At 43.6% G+C, this 20,782-nt stretch overlaps 1 protein-coding gene across 2 annotated transcripts in view; it reads right to left on the bottom strand.

Annotated features, from left to right (window-relative positions):
• The window catches only part of PCDH15 (protocadherin related 15), a 2,374,726-nt gene that overhangs the window by 1,035,931 nt on the left and 1,318,013 nt on the right, over positions 1 to 20,782 (bottom strand). For both annotated transcript variants that reach the window (XM_077258870.1, XM_077258871.1), the window contains one exon: positions 5,646 to 5,795. In XM_077258870.1, the coding sequence (XP_077114985.1) occupies positions 5,646 to 5,795 (150 nt within the window). The remainder of the gene's footprint in view (positions 1 to 5,645; positions 5,796 to 20,782) is intronic.

Raw genomic sequence — 20,782 nt, 5'->3', positions numbered from 1 at the left:
CTCAGGATGGAGGGGGGGCATTTGGATTTGAAAGCACAGAGATAGATTTCTATTTTTGGGGAGAGGAGCTATAGCACTTCTACAGAGCCTTTGTACTACCAGTAATGTAAAAGCCCCTATATTTTGTAGCGCAGTGGGGTTGGTGTAGTGTGACAGATAGGTAGTGACCATAGTAAAGTTCAAAACAAAGCCTCTTTAATGTCCAATGTACTCACAAATGGAAAACAAATAGTATCCTCCGGATCACAGCCGGGAATCAAGACAGTCCGCATCCGAGAACAGTTGCCGTGGGCAACTGCACCACCGTGTCATGTTGAGGGGTGCCAGGCCTTTTGGCTTTGCTTGGCTCTGTGTTACTTCACACAGGCTGAGACTTGCAGAGCCACCTGTTCTGCAGTTTGCAAATGATGACTGACACACCCAACTTTGCTGAAGGGTCTTTAAATGGAATCTGTGGCCATGGGCCACTTGTAAAACTCGGCCTGGAGAGAGTGAACTGCCCCACTTCAATCCTGTAGTTCACTCCAAAAATAAAAGCCCATGCCGGGTTTTCTTAAATCTGCCTTGGGCAAATAGCTTGTCCAAGACCAAACTTACTTTTATTTTGCACTGCAATCCCAGTTATGCCTGTGACTACAATGCACTCTGGCGGCCTCAATACACTTCTGTGCTCATCCTGGGTGATACATATCACCCCTCACATATAATACAATTCCCTTAAACAAATTATGGACCTGAGTGGGGACTTGTTTTTTTGTGGTTTGAATTGAAGCTTTTATTGGCAACTTTTTACATAACATTTTGGATCTCGTTTATCCTGCGCTAAACACCGAGCACTTATTTTGGGGTTTCCATCTAAATTCCTGAGCGATGTGATTCTGATGAAACACTCAAGGAATCCATTCACTATAATGAGGCAGCAGAGTAACTCTGGACTCTGGCCTCTGTTCAATGTTTTCCTTCTTTTCAGAGTTTCACAAAATTTTGGCGGGCCATGCTTTTATGTGCTTTTATGCACGCCTAATAAAACAGATACTGCCGAATCACAGATCAGATGATGTCTGCAGTGCCTCCGTCTGACTCATTGTTGGGAATCTTCCTCCGGAGGTTCCATCTGAATCACGTATTTAAGATATTTACATGGAAACCCGGCATAAGCGCTCAGCGTAGTGCATAGGATAAATGTGAACTAAGCCTTATTGCGATGTTTGGGAGGCAGAATGAACAAATCAACATCAGGTGAAGAAATGGTTTTATTTTTTTTTCTTTGGTCCTTGTGCGGTATGCGTGATTAGATGACTTAATTCTTCAGGTCGGTGCGATTACAGCAATACCAGATTTATATAGGATTTTTAAGTTTGGCTGCTGTCACACACTAGAAAACATTTTTTTTTACAAACACAACTTTTTTCATCACCATGCTTAGCTATAATTTTTCCATATTTCGGCAGACAGAGTCATGTGAGGGCTTGATTTTTGCAGGACTAGTTGACATTTTTATTTGTACCATTTTTGGGCACATTAAATTTTTTGATTGCTTTCTATTCAGATTTTTGGGAGGCAGAATGAACGAAAACCAACAATTCAGGAACTATTTTGGTACTTTTTTCATTGTCACTCTGTGTCTGGTAAAATTGATAAGGCAACTTTATTCTTCCAGTCACTCACTACATTTACAGCTACAGTTATATGAAAAAGTTTGGGCATCCCTATTAATCTTAAGCTTAATGTTTTATAAAAATTGTTTTTTTGCAACAGCTATTTCAGTTTCATATATCTAATAACTGTTGGACACAGTAATGTTTCTGCCTTGATATGAGGTTTATTGTACTAACAGAAAATGTGCAATCTGCATTCAAACAAAATTTGACAGGTGCATAAGTATGGGCACCTCACCAGAAAAGTGACATTAATATTTAGTAGATCCTCCTTTTGCAAAAATAACAGCTTCCTGTAGCTTTTAATGAGTTCCTGGATCCTGGATGAAGGTATTTTTGACCATTCTTCTTTACAAAACAATTCCAGTTCAGTTAAGTTTGATGGTCGCCGAGCATGGACAGCCCTCTTCAAATGATCCCACAGATGTTCAATGATATTCAGGTCTGGGGACTGGGATGGCCATTCCAGAACAGTGTAATTGTTCCTCTGCATGAATGCCTGAGTAGATTTGGGGCGGTGTTTTGGATCATTGTCTTGCTGAAAGATCCATCCCCTGCGTAACTTCAAATTTGTCACTGATTCATGAACATTATTGTCAAGAATCTGCTGATACTGAGTGGAATCCATGCGTCCCTCAACTTTAACAAGATTCCCAGTGCCGGCTGTTAGGGGTCGAGTTCCCGTCTCTGCACAGGGGGAATCTCGGGTCATCTCCACTGTGGTCTCCCATTCTTCTCCTGCCGCAGTGGAGTTTGCTCAGCGGAGACGTCGGTCCCAGCGTCTCACTCAGTTTGACTCTGTACAGAGAGTTGCTGCTGCTTTTCCTGCTTCTGCCATTGAAGTCAGTGCTGGGCAGCGTCGAGCAGACGCTTCTGGGACTAAGTCCTGCTTTTCTCATTCTGAGCATGCCCAGAGTAAGATCTCTCAGTGGAGATCGAGGGTCACATGATCAGACACTGCAGCTAAGGTCCTGTAGGTGCTCACGCTCTGTGGCAGCCTCTCATTGGTCCTTCCAGGAAGGTCCTGTACGTGCTGCAACTATTTAAGTATCGCATGGCCGCATGCTCTTTATTTATGTACTTTGCGCCAGTGTGGTCTTGTATGAGTGTGTTCAGTGACCCGGCTGAAATAAGCCCCTAGAATGCTGGCATCTCCGGCGAGGAGTTTCGTGTGCATGAATGACCACTGACTGCTCTTGTTTAGGCAGTTAGCCTGTGCCTCTGTGGAGTCTAACAGGGCACAGTGGTTTGAGTTCACGGCTGCTCTGTGAAGTAACACCACCATTTAGTTCCGCTATATGCTAGCAGCAGGTTTTCCTGCACGGTGGACCCAAGGCTGCGAACGCATCTGTCATAATAAAAACTATATATTCATTAGGTGCGTTCCGCTAGCCCTAACACCGGCCCCAAAGCATGCTGGAACCTCCCCAAAATTTTACTGTGGGTAGCAAGTGTTTTTCTTGGAATGCTGTGTTTTTTTGCCGCCATGCATAACGCCTTTCTGTATGACCAAACAACTCAATCTTGGTTTCATCAGTCCACAGGACCTTCTTCCAAAAAGGAATTGGCTTCTCCAAATGTGCTTTTGCATACCTTAGCCGACTCTGTTTGTGGCTTGCTTGCAGAAACGGCTTCTTTCGCATCACTCTCCCATACAGCTTCTCTTTGTGCAAAGTGCGTTGTATAGTTGACCGATGCACAGTGACACCATCTGCAGCAAGTTGATGCTGCAGCTCTCTGGAGGTGGTCTGAGGATTGTCCTTGACTGATCTCACCATTCTTCTTCTCTGTCTTTCTGATGTTTTTCTTGGCCTGCCACTTCTGGCCTTAACAAAAACTGTACCTGTGTTCTTCCATTTCCTTACTATGTTCCTCACAGTGGAAATTGACAGGTTAAATCTCTTAGACAGCTTTTTGAATCCTTCCCTTGAACAACTATGTTGAATAATCTTTGTTTTCAGATCATTTGACAGTTGTTTTGAGGAGCCCATGATGCCACTCTTCAGAGGAGATTCAAACAGGAGAACAACTTGCAAGTGGCCACTTTAAGTAGCTTTTCTCATGATTGCATACACCTGGCTATGAAGTTCAAAGCTCAATGAGGTTACAAAACCAAAAAAGTGCTTTAGTAAGTCAGTAAAAAGTAGGTAGGAGTATTTAAAACAAGAAAATGATAAGGGTGCCCATAGTTATGCACCTGTCAAATTTTGTTTGAATGCAGATTGCACATTTTCTGTTAGTACAATAAACCTCATTTCAAAGCAGAAACATTACTGTGTCCAACAGTTATTAGATACTAGATTGTGGCCCGATTCTAACGCATCGGGCATTCTAGAATATGCATGTCCCTGTAATATATGGACAATGATGATTCCAGAATTTGCGGCAGACTGTGCCCGTCGCTGATTGGTCAAGGCAACCTTTAAGACATCATCGTCGCCATGGCAACCATTATGACATCTACGTCGATACTGTGCCTATCGCTGATTGGTCGAGGCCCAGGCGGCCTCGACCAATCAGAGACGTGGGATTTCCAGGACAGACAGAAAAACCCTTAGACAATTATATATATAGATATGAAACTGAAATAGCTGTTGCAAAAAAAATCAATTTTTATAAAATATTAAGCTTAAGATTAATAGGGGTGCCCAAACTTTTTCATTTAACTGTAAATCACTTTTATCTTTTTTATGTTATTTCACATTTACACAATAAAAACTATTTTATATAAAAAAAGAATTGTTTTTTCATCGCTTTATTCTGAGAGCTATAACTTTTTTATTTTTCCACTGATTGAGCTGTGTGGTGGTTTGTTTTTTTTGTGGGAAAAGATGAGATTTTCATTGGTACTATATTTTCTCCATTTGACTGTTTGATTGCGCTTTATTCCACTTTTTGCTCAGCAGTTTGATGAAAAAGCAAAGTTTTTTGATCCATATATTTTCTTTATGGTGTGCACTGAAGGGGTTAACTAATATGACAGTTTTATAGGTGGGGTCTTTCCAGATGCAGTGATACCAAATATGTGTACTTTTTTGTATTTACATCAATATAAATATTTATTGGTTTAATATTTTTTCTTCTCTTTTTATATATTTTATCATTTTTTTAACAGCTTTAAAACTTTTTTTTTACTTTTTTAAAAACTTGTTTCTACAGTCCCTGTATGGGACTTCAATTTGTATTTCTCTGATCACTCACTGGCCTCATGCATTGTAATACACTGTCAGATCACCTGTTAGACTCAGCTGCAGGCTGAGTCTAACAGGCGACCATAACTGCCTGACCTGAAGGTCATCATGTGACCTCCCACTGCCAGGGTAATACTCAGATCCCCAGAGATGTGATCACATCTCATCACGGGGGCATTGGAGAGCTGAGTTAAGCAGTGCTCTCTCTCAGGTATCTTCTAAATGCCGTGATCGCGGCATCTAGATGATAGCTAAGGGTTAACAGTAGTGATGAGCGAGTGTACTCATTGCTCTGGTTTTCCGGAGCACACTCGGGTGGTCTCTGAGTATTTGTAACTGCTCGGAGATTTAATTTTTGCTGACGCAGCTGCATTATTTACGGCTGCTAGGCAGCCTGAGTACATGTGGGGGTTGCCTGGTTGCTAGATATCTATCAGCTGTAAATCATGCAGCTGAGGTGACGAAAACTAAATCTCCAAGCACTAACAAATAGTCGCAGATCCCCCGAGCGTGTATACTCGCTCATCATCATCACTAGTTAACATCATTGGAACCTGATCACAATGATGTCATTTGTCAGCGCTACCAATTTGCGCTGGAACTGCAGTGCTTACAGGACCCTGAGGGTCATGGCACTGCGTGACTGCTGACCATAGAGAAACGTTGACGCTGCACAAAGCCCAGCAAGCATTGACATTTATCTACAGTGGGCATTGTACAGAACAGTGTAAACATTTTTTATTTACATATTCATACTATTGCAAAATATTGTTTCACATGTTAATTGGAAACTTACTTTTATAATGCTCTCCCCAGGTGTCATGTCTGTATAGATCTTGATATTATAGGAAATGTTGGAAAAAGTTGGCGTGTTGTCATTCGCATCAATAACTATGATGTTAACATTGACTGGATGACTTTCTTGGGTGCCATCTGAAGCCACTAGCTGTTAAAAAAATAGTTAAAATATTACTATATTTAAAAAAAATGTATGGTTATATGATAGGATAATCATAATTGAAATACTTTTGTCATCTACAATAGTTGAATTATACGTGAATATTAACTACTATTAATGATATTAATTCATGTATGAATAAACCACATAACCTTTTGTATAATTTAGCCTTTTATATCTTCAGTGTCGATAAGTCCTTAAAATGAGCTATCCAGGACTTCATGCAGGCCAGACTGAATACAGAATATGTATGGTATAAATGTATGGTATAAACAGAACTATTGATGCATCCAAGTTTTATACTTCAAACACATAAAAGTAAAGCATTTTTAAACAGGCTACTTTGAAAGAAAAACAAATGTCTATCCTTGTGTTACATAGGCAGGCGTAATGGAAGAGAGCAGTTCCCTTTGTTGTGACTCACAAACGTTTATCTTAACTCCTTAACGACCAGAGGTATTTTTGGTTTTGCATTTTCATTTTTTTGCTCCCCTTCTTCTCAGAGCCATAACTTTTATATTTTTTGGTCAAAATCACTATGTGAGGGCTTGTTTTTGGTGGGATGAGCTGTAATTTTGAATGACATCATTGATTTTACCATGTAGTGCACTAGAAAACAAGAAAAAAATTCCAAGTGCGGTGAAATTGCAAAAACAGTGCAATCCCACGCTGACCTGCCATTATGATTCTCCAGGTCATTACAAGTTCATAGCCACCAAACATGTCTAGGTTCTTTTTTATCTAAGTGATGAAAAAAATTCCAAACTTTGTTAAAAAAAAATGTGCCATTTTCCAATATTCTTAGCGTCTCCATTTTTCGTGATCTCAGGTCAAGTGAGAGCTTATTTCTTGCGTGCCAAGCTGACATTTTTAATGATACCATTTTGGTGCAGATACGTTCTTTTGATTGCCCGTTATTACATTTTAATGCAATGTCACAGTGACCAAAAAAGTAATTCTTGCGTTTTGACTTTTTTTCTCACTGCGCCATTTAGAGATCAGGTTATTCCTTTTTTTATTGATAGATTGGGCGATTCTGAATGCGGCGATAACAGATATGCATATGTTTGATTTTTTTATTGTTTTATTTTGAACTAGCTGTACTACCCGGCTTCGCCCGGGTTAATGACTGCTGTTAGCAAAATAGAATGTGTTAACAAAAATTTATTCTGCACACAAAAACCACAAAACAAATAGATAGAAATGTAATTATTAAAAGGCAAAAACTAAGCAAATAGAAGCATTTCACAACATATATTAGCTTTGTTATACTGAGAATGTCTTTGTTGCCTATATTAACCAATCAGAGCTCAGGTTAATTAACTGTAGCAAAATAGAAGCTGAGCTGTGATTGGTTGCTATTGGCAGCCTGATAAATCCCCAGCCAACAGGAAGCCCTCCCCCCTGGCAGTATATATTAGCTCACACATACACATAATAGACAGGTCATGTGACTGACAGCTGCCGTATTTCCTATATGGTACATTTGTTGCTCTTGTAGTTTGCTTATTAATCAGATTTTTATTTTTGAAGGACAATACCAGACTTGTGTGTGTTTTAGGGCGAGTTTTATTTGTCAAGTTGTGTGTGTTGAGTTGCGTGTGGCGACATGCATGTAGCGACTTTTGTGAGATGAGTTTTGTGTGGCGACATGCGTGTAGCAACATTTTGTGTGTTGAGTTGCATGTGACAGGTTAGTGTAGCAAGTTGTGTGCAGCAAGATTTGTGCATGGCGAGTTTTGCGCGTGGCGAGTTTTATGTGTGGTGCATTTTGAGTATGTGCAAGTTTTGTGTGAGGCAACTTTTGCATGTGGTGCAACTTTTGTACATGTGGAAATTTTTCTGTGTGTGCAAGTTTTGCATGAGGTGAGTTTTCCATGAGGTGAGTTTTGCACGTGTGGCGAGTTTTGCGTGAGCCTAGTTTTGCATATGGCGAGTTTTGCATGTAGCGAGTTTTGAGTGGTGACTTTTGTGTTTCGACTTTTATGTGGCGAGGTTGGTGTGTGTGTGTGGTGAAATGTGTGCTGAGGGTGGTATATGTGTTCAAGCACGTGGTAGTGTGTGGCGCATTTTGTGTTTGTGTTCATATCCCCGTGTGTGGTGAGTATCCCATGTCGGGGCCCCACCTTAGCAACTGTATGGTATATACTCTTTGTCGCCATCGCTCTCATTCTTTAAGTCCTCATTGTTCACATCTGGCAGCTGTCAATTTTCCTCCAACACTTTTCCCTTCACTTTTTCCCCATTATGTAGATAGGAGCAAAATTGTTTGGTGAATTGGAACGCGCGGGGTTAAAATTTCACCTCACAACATAGCCTATGACGCTCTCGGGGTCCAGACGTGTGACTGTGCAAAATTTTGTGGCTGTAGCTGCGACGGTACAGATGCCAATCCCGGACATACACACATACATACATACACACATTCAGCTTTATATATTAGATATACCTGTATGTAATCTCCTGTATATAGTATATACCTGTGTGTCATCTCACCTATATATAGTATATATCTGTGTGTCATCTCCTGTATATAGTATATACCTGTATGTCATCTCCTCCTATACATAGCATATACCTGTGTCATCTCCTCCTGTATATACTATATACCTGTAGGTAATCTGCTCCTGTATATAGTATATACCTGTGTGTCATCTCCTCCTGTATATAGTATATACCTGTATGTCATCTCCTCCTGTATGTAGTATGTACCTGTATGTCATCTCCTCCTCTATATAGTATATACCTGTGTGTCATCTCTCCTGTATATAGTATATATCTGTGTGTCATCTCCTCCTGTATATAGTATATACCTGTGTGTCATCTCCCCTGTAAATAGTATATACCTGTGTGTCATCTCCTGTATATAGTATATAGCTGTATGTCATCTCCTCCTGTATTAGCCCTCGTTCACACGTTATTTGGTCAGTATTTTTACCTCAGTATTTGTAAGCTAAAATGGCAGCCTGATAAATCCCCAGCCAACAGTAAGCCCACCCCCTGGCAGTATATATTAGCTCACACATACACATAATAGACTGGTCATGTGACTGACAGCTGCCGGATTCCTATATGGTACATTTGTTGCTCTTGTAGTTTGTCTGCTTATTAATCAGATTTTTATTTTTGAAGGATACCAGACTTGTGTGTGTTTTAGGGCGAGTTTCGTGTGTCAAGTTGTGTGTGTTGAGTTGCGTGTGGCGACATGCATGTAGGGACTTTTGTGAGATGAGTTTTGTGTGGCGACATGCGTGTAGCAACTTTTTGTGTGTCGAGTTGCATGTGACAGGTTAGTGTAGCAAGTTGTGTGCAGCAAGTTTTGCGCATGGCGAGTTTTGCGCGTGGCGAGTTTTATGTGTGGTGCCTTTTGAGTATGTGCAAGTTTTGTGTGAGGCAACTTTTGCATGTGTTGCAACTTTTGTGCATGTGGCAATTTTTCTGCGTGTGGCAATTTTTCTGCGTGTGCAATTTTTGCGTGTGGCGAGTTTTGCACGTGTGGCGAGTTTTGCATGTGGAGAGTTTTGCGCGTGGCGAGTTTTGAGCGGCGACTTTTGTGTTTCTACTTTTATGTGGCGAGGTTGGTGTATGTGTGGTGAAATGTGCACTGAGGGTGGTATATGTGTTCGAGCACGTGGTAGTGTGTGGCGCATTTTGTGTGTGTGTTCATATCCCCGTGGTGGTGTGATTATCCCATGTTGGGGCCCCACCTTAGCAACTGTACAGTATATACTCTTTGGTGCCATCGCTGTCATTCTTTAAGTCCCCCTTGTTCACATCTGGCAGCTGTTAATTTGCCTCCAACACTTTTCCTTTCATTTTTTCCCCATTATGTAGATAGGGGCAAAATTGTTTGGTGAATTGGAAAGCGCGGGGTTAAAATTTCACCTCACAATATAGCTTTGACGCTCTCAGGGTCCAGACGTGTGACTGTGCAAAATTTTGTGCCTGTAGCTGCGACGCCTCCAACACTTTTCCTTTCACTTTTTCCCCATTATGTAGATAGGGGCAAAATTGTTTGGTGAATTGGAAAGCGCGGGGTTAAAATTTCACCTCACAACATAGCCTATGACGCTCTCGGGGTCCAGACGTGTGACTGTGCAAAATTTTGTGGCTGTAGCTGCTACGGTTCAGATGCCAATCCCGGACATACATACATACATACATACACACACACACACATTCAGCTTTATATATTAGATGGGGCGAAATGGGGGTGATTTGAACTTTTGTATTGTTTTTATTTTTTTATATTTTTTAAAAACATGTTTTTCTTTACTTTTGGCATGCTTCAGTAATCTCCATGGGAAACTAGAAGCTGTCACAACCTGATCGGCTCTGCTACATAGAGGTGATGATCAGATCGCCTCTATGTAATAGAATTACTCACTTGCAATGAGCACAAACCACTGGGCGGCGCTCACAGCAAGCCAGCAGTGACAACCATAGAGGTCTCCAGGAGACCTCTGGCTGTCATGACAATGAATCAGTGACCACAATCACGTGACGGGGTCACCGGTGGGCAGGTTTCCGGACCAATGGCCAGAAGCATGAGTTAAATGCCGCTGTCAGCATTGTGCTGCTGTTTCTTGCGGCTGCTCTACCTCTAGTGTACTCTCTCTGTACATTCCATTATTTTGGTGAGTGGTTGGTATACCAATTCTTTGAACTTTCATTGTTTCTGAACCCTGAAGTAGTTTCAAGAAGTGGCCAAAGACAAAATGTATGAACAGTAGTGTACTTTTTTTACATTGCTAGTTTTTTTGGTGGTTTTGCAGTGCATTAAACATTTGAGGAAGAAAAGTGCATGTTTATACAACTTTATTTTTTCAAACACTACATGTTTTCTATTGGTAACTGCTACAGGGAACCCTCTTGGGTATATGCACATGGCGTCATTTAGACACAGACACCTACTCTTTCCTACCTAAAGCCACTTCAGGAACCATTTTCCTGAGGCCGTTTCCTCAGCGGAGTTGCGATTGTTCTCACTTTTACTTGATGCTAAGTATAGAGAGTAGGCAGCTACCTAGTAGAAGTTCACAGATGAATGAGCATGTCATTTACTTTAACAGCTTGAAGGTTTCTAAATCCTGAAGAGGTTAAAAGATGTGACATAGGATGGAATACGTGCACATCAATGTCGTTTTAATTTTATGGAGTACTTTTCATGAGCACACTTTAGCGAAATGTTGGAGAAGTTTTGCATTTCTTGAAGCATTTCCTGCACTAGTTTAAAAAAATTCAAGTGTTTTTGTACATTTTTAAGAGGTTTTGACTGAGCATTGCCTAGTTTGAAGCATTTTCCATCGGGAGCTGTTTAAGCATACGTGCACACAACATACATTTCATGTTGGTCCACTTAGAAATTATCTGAAAAGGGGTTAAAAATAATGTTAAAAAGAAGGAACATGTGTATTGCATTGTGATACCAACTTGCTGTGTATATGTTACATCTTTTGGAGCTTCAAGGCTTCAAAAGCTGTGAAGCAGCTAAAGTACTATGACTATTGTTCTTTTAGTTTTTAGTTTCCATTTGGAAGCTGCTCACCATTTACATATGCAGAAAAAAAAAATACTGCAAAACCGATGAGAAACTGACAAGAAAAATGTCAAATAAATTGCTTCAGGAAAAACTGCCAACATTTTCCTAAAGAATCTTCCTTTGGCAATACTCAGCTGGTAAGCTAGAGTTTAAAACACGCCATGCCTACCCTACACATCCTTAATGAAATGGCATACAGTTTCTTATTTCCAACTTCTGAAAACCTTGTTTTCTAAAAACCTGAAGGATTTAAAAGACTCAAAGACTAAACATATGAATAGTAAGTTGTTTCTTTTTTCATAGAAATAAATAGGAAGATTCTTTTAAGGTTTTCTGGGTGTCTTTTCTGGTGCTTTTAGAAATGGAGCAACTCACAAATTATCAGGAAAAAAAGATGCAGCTGTTAAGGATATGAATTTGATGGGAGGTATCCAAAATGAATGATTACAGACAAAATGGACGCTTAGCTGAATATATAAATATCACAGAGACTGATTAATGTGTCTACGTGCTCAAAATCATACCTGTCAGTAGTTTCAGAACATTTATGTAAACTTTGATTTGATAGCGTGTCCACTTTATATTAATAAAGAATTAAGTAATGCTTAGGAGGAAAACAGAATCATAAAAATAATCAATATTGATTAAAGCTCTCCTGAGGAAGGAGAAGTTAGGCCGTGTGTTAGGGATCGAGTTCCCATCTCTGCACAGGGGGAATCTTAGGCCATCTCCGCTGCGGTCTCCCATTCTTCTCCTGCCGCAGTGGAGTCTGCTCAGCGAAGACGTCGGTCCCAGCGTCTCGCTCAGTCTGACTCTGTACAGAGAGTTACTGCTGCTTTTCCTGCTTCTGCCATTGAAGTCAGTGCTGGGCAGCGGCGAGCAGACGCTTCTGGGACTAAGTCCTGCTTTTCTCGTTCTGAGCATGCCCAGAGTAAGATCTCTCAGTGGAGATCGAGGGTCACATGATCAGACACTGCAGCTAAGGTCCTATAGGTGCTCACGCTCTGTGGCAGCCTCTCATTGGTCCTTCCTGGAACGTCCTGTACGTGCTGCAACTATTTAAGGATCGCATGGCCGCACGGCCATGCGCTAGTATTGCTCTTTATTTATGTACTTTGCGCCAGTGTGGTCTTGTATGAGTGTGTTCAGGGACCCGGCTGAAATAAACCCCTAGAATGCTGGCACCTCCGGCGAGGAGTTTGTATGCTTGGGTATTCAGGGATCTGACCGAAATAAGCCCTTAGAATGCTGGCACCTCCAGCGAGGAGTTTCGTGTGCATGCATGACCACTGACTGCTCTTGTTTAGGCAGTTAGCCTGTGCCTCTGTGGAGTCTAACAGGGCGCAGTGCTTTGAGTTCACGGCTGCTCTGTGAAGTAACAGAGTTAGCTAACACTGATATTTAGTTCCGCTATTTGTTAGCAGCAGGTTCTCCTGCATGGTGGACCCCGGGCTGCGAATGCATCTGTCATAATAAAATCTATATATTCATTAGGTGCGTTCCGCTAGCCCTAACATAATACTAGCGCCAGGGCCTGGCTAGTAAATGGCAGACATACAGCAATCTTTGCGGTATATCCAGCAGCTGGAGGGTAGGTTGGCGGCTCTCGAGAGCTCAACCTCAGCTGTGGATGTAACCGCAGTTGCTGTACAGGCTGCTAGCGTGGCTGCAGCAACCTTGTCCACCGCTACCCCTGTTCCGACATTTTCGCGCCTCCCGCTGCCAGAAAAAATTTCTGGAGAAAGCAGATCTTGTAGGGGATTTGTGAGTCAGTGCTCTATTCACCTCGAGCTACTGGCTGCACGTTTTCCCACAGAGCGGGCTAAGGTGGGATTTATTGTGTCCCTCTTTTTGGACAGGGCGTTGGAATGGGCTACGCCGCTGTGGGAGCGTGACGATCGTGTGGTGCAGAGTGCTCCATTGTTTCTGAGCACTCTGAAACAGGTCTTCCTAGGACCTCAAGTCACCCATGATATGGCGCTCCAACTTCTGGCATTAACTCAGGGTGAGTCCTTGGTCAGCCAATTTGCCATCCGTTTCCGAACTTTAGCTTCAGAGCTGGAGTGGTCGGATAAAGCCCTTATACCCATATTTTGGAGGGGGCTGGCTGATCATGTTAAGGACGCTCCGGCCACCAGGGAGATTCCAGCCACACTGGAGGAGTTAATAACTGTCCCAACCCATATTGACCTCCGTTTTCACGAGCGGAGGTTAGAGCGAGCCCAGTGTAGGCAGAGGTTTCGGCTGTCTCCCACCTTCGCCAAACCTCTGGAATCTCCGTTCCAGGTTCCTGAGTCACATGAGTCCAGGGAGGTGTCTCGAGCGGGTTCTAAGTCCCGGACCGCTTGGGCACCCAAGGTCTGTCATGTTTGCCAGCAGTCTTGACATCTTGCCACCAGATGTTCCCAGCGGTCGAGGAGACGTCAGCCTCTAGTGGTAGTCGGTGGAGGTACACTAGATACGGAGACGTTTGCCTCAAAATTGTCCTTTAAGGGGACAATTATTATTGGCTCATCTTCCCACTCAGTAGAGCTCTGCATGGATTCTAGGGCGGAGGGCAATTTTATGTCTTCCGCCTTTGCCCAACATCACGCAATACCCCTGGTTATGCTAGCGCAAACAGTTACGGTACGAGTGGTGAATGGGTCGACACTACCTTCACAGATAACTCACCAGACCATTCCTTTTACTCTGTCCATGTCGCCATCCCATCAGGAGACAATATCTCTGCTCGTCATACCTGAGGGAATTGATGAGGTCCTGTTGGGGATACCATGGTTACGGTACCACTCTCCACATATCAAGTGGTCCTCAGGCAGAATTTTGGGATGGGGTGAGTCTTGTGAGGGTAGGTGTCAAAGGGAGTGCATTCAGGTTGCTACTACAGAGGTACCCGCAGATCTATCCTCTCTCCCCAAGCAATACTGGTCTCATGCGGACGTGTTCTCCAAAAAGGCGGCAGAGACCCTTCCGCCTCACCACCCCTATGACTGTCCTATTGACCTCTCGCCTGGTGCTCAGCCTCCCCGGGGTCGAGTTTATCCGTTATCTCTCCCGGAGATGGAGGCTATGTCTCAGTACATCCAAGAGAATCTGGCAAGAGGGTTCATCAGGAAGTCAGTATCGCCAGCTGGGGCTGGGTTCATCTTTGTTCAGAAGAAGAATGGGGAACTGCATCCATGTATAGATTACAGGGGTCTTAACGCCATTACCGTTAAGAACAAGTACCCACCCCTGATATCTGAGCTTTTTGATAGGCTACGGGGAGCAAGGGTATTTACAAAATTAGATCTGCAGGGTGCTTACAACCTGATTCGCATCCGTGAGGGGGACGAATGGAAGATGGCTTTTAACATCAGGAATGGGCACTATGAGTATCTGGTGATGCCCTTCGGGCTCTGTAATGCCCCAGCCATTTTCCAAGACTTTGTGAATGACATCTTCCGGAATATGCTCACCACCTCGGTCGTAGTCTATCTGGCTGATATTCTCATCTACTCTCCAGATATTGACTCCCATCAGAGAGATGTTCACAAAGTCTTTGACCTCTTACGGGCAAACTCCCTCTACGCCAAGTTGGAGAAGTGTGTGTTTGAGCAGGAGTCCTTGCCATTTCTTGGTTATATCATCTTTGCCCAGGGTTTGGCTATGGATCCTGGAAAGCTACAGGCTGTGATGGACTGGCAGGAATCCCATTCTCTTAAAGCGGTGCAGCGCTTTATGGGGTTCATTAACTACTATTGACAGTTCATTCCACTCTTCTCAACTTTGGTAGCTCCCTTAGTTGCCCTTACCAAGAAGGGAGCAAATCCCAAATTGTGGTCTGAGGAGGTCTCCAAGGCCTTTAATTCCATAAAGTCACACTTTGCTAGCGCTCCCATCCTACATCGCCCCGATGTAAACAAACCATTTATCATGGAGTTGGATTCCTCATCTGTTGGTGCTGGAGCAGTCCTCTTCCAAAAAGATGCTCAGGGTCGGAAGCATCCTTGCTTCTTCTTTTCTAAGACCTTCTCTCCAGCAGAGAGGAATTATTCCATCAGGGACAGGGAGTTGCTGGCCATGAAGCTGGCTTTCTCGGAGAGGAGACATCTCTTGGAGGGAGCTCATTTTCCTTTCCAAGTCTTCACAGACCATAAAAATTTGGTGTACCTGCAGACAGCCCAGCGGTTTAATTCTCGCCAGGCTAGATGGTCCTTGTTCTTCTCCCGGTTCCATTTCACCCTCCATTTTCTTTCGAGGGAGAAGAACATTCGTGCCGACGCTCTCTCTCGCTCCGTTGTGTCATCTGTGGAGGAGGAAGAGGAGCCTCGGCTTATTGTCCCCACTGAGAGTCTGAGAACCGTAGCTCCGGTTTCGCTAGAGTCTGTGCCTCCGGGCAAGACTTTTGTACCCATTAGTGTTATGATATGGTGGCCTAAGAGCAGCATGAGATGTACTCTGGAGAAGGTGGTACCTGTACTGACCGCAGACCCTGAACTTAACAGCGCAACTAGAAGTAGCCGTGGAATGTACCTAGCACTCTCTGGACATCTCGACACAGCCGGAGGACTAATTACTCCTAGAGATAGAAAAGGGAAAACTATCTTGCCTCAGAGAAAATTCCCAAAGGATAGGCAGCCCCCCACAAATATTGACTGTGAGAGGAGAGGGAAAAAACATACACAGACTGAAATCAGAATTTAGCAAAGGAGGCCACTTCTAGCTAAATAGAAAGGCAAGGACAGAGTACTATGCGGTCAGTATTAAAACACTAGAAAATATCCACCACAGAAAATACAAAAACTCCACAGCTAACTAAAGATATGGAGGGTACATCTGCATCTCCAGAGACACCAGCTTGGCTAAACAAATCCTTATACAGACCAAGCTGGACAAGACAAAAAACATGGAAAAGAACTGAACAATAAGGCCACAGCATGTGGACAGCAAAAAATCAAGGCCAGAACTTATCTTTGATGAAAAGAACTGCAAAGCAGGAGAGACCAGGCAGAGATGTGAATCCTCCAGGAACAATGGACAACTGGCACTGACTAACGGGTGAAGCAAGACTAAATAGCTCAGTAACAATTGCAAAAAGTGAAAACACCTGATAAATGCTGTGATTCAGAGACAGCAGTGCTACCACTTACAACCACCGGAGGGAGCCCAAGAGCAGAATTCACAACAGTACCCCCCCTTGAGGAGGGGTCACCGAACCCTCACCAGAGCCCCAGGCCGATCCAGACGAGCCAAATGAAAGGCACAAACCAAATCATCAGCATGAACATCGGAGGCAACAACCCAAGAATTATCCTCCTGGCCATAACCCTTCCATTTGACAAGATACTGAAGCCTCCGCCTCGAAAAACAAGAATCCAAAATCTTCTCAACCACATACTCCAACTCCCCATCAATCAACACCGGGGCAGGAGGATCAACAGAGGGAACAACGGGCACCACATATTTCCGCAACAAAGATCTATGAAAAACATTATGGATGGAAAAAGAGGCTGGAAGGGCCAAACGAAAAGACACTGGATTGATAATCTCAGAAATCCTATAAGGGCCAATAAACCGAGGCTTAAACTTTGGGGAAGAAACCTTCAGAGGGACATGACGGGAAGACAACCAGACCAAATCCCCAACCCGAAGCCAGGAACCAACACAGCGACGACGGTTAGCAAAACGCTGAGCCCCTTCCTGAGACAACACCAAATTGTCAACAACATGAGCCCAAATTTGCTGCAACCTGTCAACCACAGAGTCCACCCCAGGACAATCAGAAGGCTCAACATGCCCTGAAGAAAAACGAGGATGAAAACCAGAGTTACCAAAGAAGGGTGAAACCAAGGTAGCAGAACTAGCCCGATTATTAAGGGCAAACTTGGCCAATGGCAAGAAAGCCACCCAATCATCCTGATCAGCAGACACAAAGCATCTCAAATAAGTTCCCAAAGTCTGATTAGTTTGCTCGGTTTGGCCATTTGTCTGAGGATGAAATGCGGAAGAAAAAAACAAATCAATGCCCAGCCTAGCACAAAAGGCCCGCCAAAACCTAGAAACAAACTGGGAACCTCTTTTGGACACAATGTTCTCCGGAATGCCATGCAAACGAACCACATGCTGAAAAACCAACGGAACCAGATCAGAAGAGGAAGGCAACTTAGGCAAAGGTACCAAATGAACCATCTTAGAAAACCGGTCACAAACCACCCAGATAACTGACATCCTCTGGGAAACCGGAAGATCCGAAATAAAATCCATAGAAATATGCGTCCAAGGCCTCTCAGGGACCGGCAAAGGGAAAAGCAACCCACTAGCGCGGGAACAGCAAGGCTTGGCCCGCGCACAAGTCCCACAGGACTGCACAAAAGAACACACATCCCATGACAAAGAAGGCCACCGAAAGGACCTACCAACCAAATCTCTGGTACCAAAAATCCCAGGATGACCGGCCAACACAGAACAATGAACCTCCGAAATCACTTTACTAGTCCATCTGTCAGGAACAAACAATTTCCCCACTGGACAGCGGTCAGGTTTATCAGCCTGAAATTTCTGAAGAACCCGTCGTAAATCAGGGGAGATGGCAAAAAGAATCACCCCTTCCTTCAGAATACCGACCGGCTCAAGGACCCCAGGAGAATCAGGCAAAAAGCTCCTAGAGACGGCATCAGCCTTAACATTCTTAGACCCGGAAGATACGAGACAACAAAATCAAAACGGGAGAAAAACAGGGACCATCGGTCCTGTCTAGGATTCAGCCGTTTGGCAGACTCGAGATAAATCAGATTCTTATGATAGGTCAAGACCACGGTACGGTGTTTGGCCCCCTCAAGCCAATGTCGCCACTCCTCAAATGCCCACTTCATAGCCAACAACTCACGATTGCCGACATCATAATTGCGTTCCGCAGGCGAAAACTTTTGAGAAAAGAAGGCACACGGTTTCATCAATGAACCATCAGAATTCCTCTGAGACAAAACGGCCCCTGCCCCAATCTCAGAAGCGTTAACCTCAACCTGAAAAGGAAGAGAAACATCTGGCTGACGCAACACAGGGGCAGAAGTAAATTGGCGTTTAAGCTCCTGAAAGGCAGAAACAGCCGCAGAGGACCAATTCGTCACATCAGCGCCTTTCTTCGTCAAATCGGTCAGGGGTTTAACCACACTGGAGAAGTTGGCAATGAAACGGCGATAAAAATTAGCAAAGCCCAAAAATTTCTGAAGGCTCTTCACGGATGTGGGCTGGATCCAATCATGAATGGCCTGAACCTTAACCGGATCCATTTCTATAGATGTGGGAGAAAAAATGAAGCCCAAAAAAGAAATCTTCAGTACTCCAAAGAGGCACTTAGACCCCTTCACAAACAAGGCATTATCACGAAGGATCTGAAATACCACCCTGACTTGTTTCACATGAGACTCCCAATCATCTGAAAAATTCAAAATATCATCCAAATATACAATCATGAATTTATCAAGATAATTCCGAAAAATATCATGCATGAAGGACTGAAACACAGATGGAGCATTAGAGAGTCCGAATGGAATCACAAGGTATTCAAAATGGCCTTCGGGCGTATTAAACGCAGTTTTCCATTCACCCCCCTGCTTAATACGAACCAGATTATATGCCCCTCGAAGGTCAATCTTAGTAAACCAACTAGCCCCCTTAATCCTAGCAAACAGATGAGAAAGCAAAGGCAAAGGGTATTGGAATTTGACCGTGATCTTATTCAAGAGGCGATAATCAATACAGGGTCTCAAGAAGCCATCTTTTTTGGCAACAAAGAAAAAACCTGCTCCCAATGGTGAAGAAGATGGCCAAATATGCCCCTTCTCCAAGGACTCCTTCACATAGCTCTGCATGGCGGTATGTTGTGGCACAGACAGGTTGAAAAGTCGGCCTTTAGGGAACTTACAGCCTTGAATCAAGTCAATAGCACAATCACAGTCCCTATGCGGTGGAAGGGAACTGGACTTGGGCTCATTGAATACATCCTGGAAATCTGACAAAAACTCAGGAATTTCAGAAGAGGGGGAGGAGGCAATTGACATCACAGGAATGTCACCATGAACCCCCTGACAACCCCAACTAGTCACAGACATAGATTTCCAATCTAATACCGGATTATGCACCGGTAACCATGGGAAACCCAGCACAATAGCATCATGCAAATTATGCAACACCAGAAAACGACAATCTTCCTGATGGGCTGGCGCCATGCACATGGTCAGCTGTGTCCAAAACTGAGGTTTATTTTTAGCCAACGGTGTAGCATCAATGCCCCTCAAAGGAATAGGACTCTGCAAAGGCTGCAAGGGGAAACCACAATGTCTGGCAAATTCTAAGTCCATTAAATTTAGAGCGGCGCCTGAATCCACAAATGCCATGACAGAAAATGACGATAATGAGCAGATCAGGGTCACAGATAACAGAAATTTAGGTTGTACAGTACTGATGGTAACAGAACCATCGATTCTCTTGGTACGCTTAGGGCAATCAGAAATAACATGAGCAGAATCGTCGCAGTAAAAACACAACCTATTCTTACATCTGAATCCTTGTCGTTCAGCTCTAGACACAATTCTATCACACTGCATAGGCTCAGGACTGTGCTCGGAAGACAATGCCATAGTGTGCACAACTCTGCGCTCGCGCAAGCGCCGATCAATCTGAATGGCCAGAGACATAGAATCACTTAGACCAGCAGGCGTGGGGAACCCCACTATAACATCTTTAATGGATTCAGAAAGACCCTTTCTGAAGATAGCCGCCAAGGCATCCTCATTCCATTTAGTCAGTACAGACCATTTTCTAAACTTCTGGCAATATGATTCTGCCGCTTCTTGACCCTGAGACAGGCCAACAAGGTCTTCTCAGCATGATCCACTGAATTAGGTTCGTCATACAATAACCCAAGCGCCTGAAAAAAGGTGTCTACATTAAGCAACGCCGGATTCCCAGGTTCCAGGACAAATGCCCAATCCTGGGGGTCACCACGCAGCAGAGATATAATAATTTTAACCTGCTGGATGGGATCACCAGAGGAACGTGGTTTCAGAGAAAAAAACAGTTTACAGTTATTTTTAAAGCTCAGAAATTTGGACCTATCCCCAAAAAACAAATCAGGAGTTGGAATTCTAGGCTCTAAAACTGGAGTCTGAACGATATAATCGGAAATACCCTGTACTCTAGCAGCAAGTTGATCCACACGAGAAGCCAATCCCTGAACATCCATACCAGCGCCGAACTCCTGAGCCACCCAGAGGCAAAGAGGGAAGAGAAAAAAAAAACACAACAGACTACAGAAAAAAAAATGGCTCAGCACTTTCCTTCCCTTCTTCTGAGATGCGGTTAACTCATAGTTGGCCAGTTGTACTGTTATGATCTGGTGGCCTAAGAGCAGCATGGGACGTACTCTGGAGAAGGTGGTACCTGTACTGAC

Source organism: Ranitomeya variabilis, chromosome 4 (genome assembly GCF_051348905.1).
Source record: "Ranitomeya variabilis isolate aRanVar5 chromosome 4, aRanVar5.hap1, whole genome shotgun sequence".
NCBI lineage: Eukaryota > Metazoa > Chordata > Amphibia > Anura > Dendrobatidae > Ranitomeya > Ranitomeya variabilis.
Note: the sequence above shows the minus strand (reverse complement) of the source record. Positions and strands in the feature narration are given on the sequence as shown.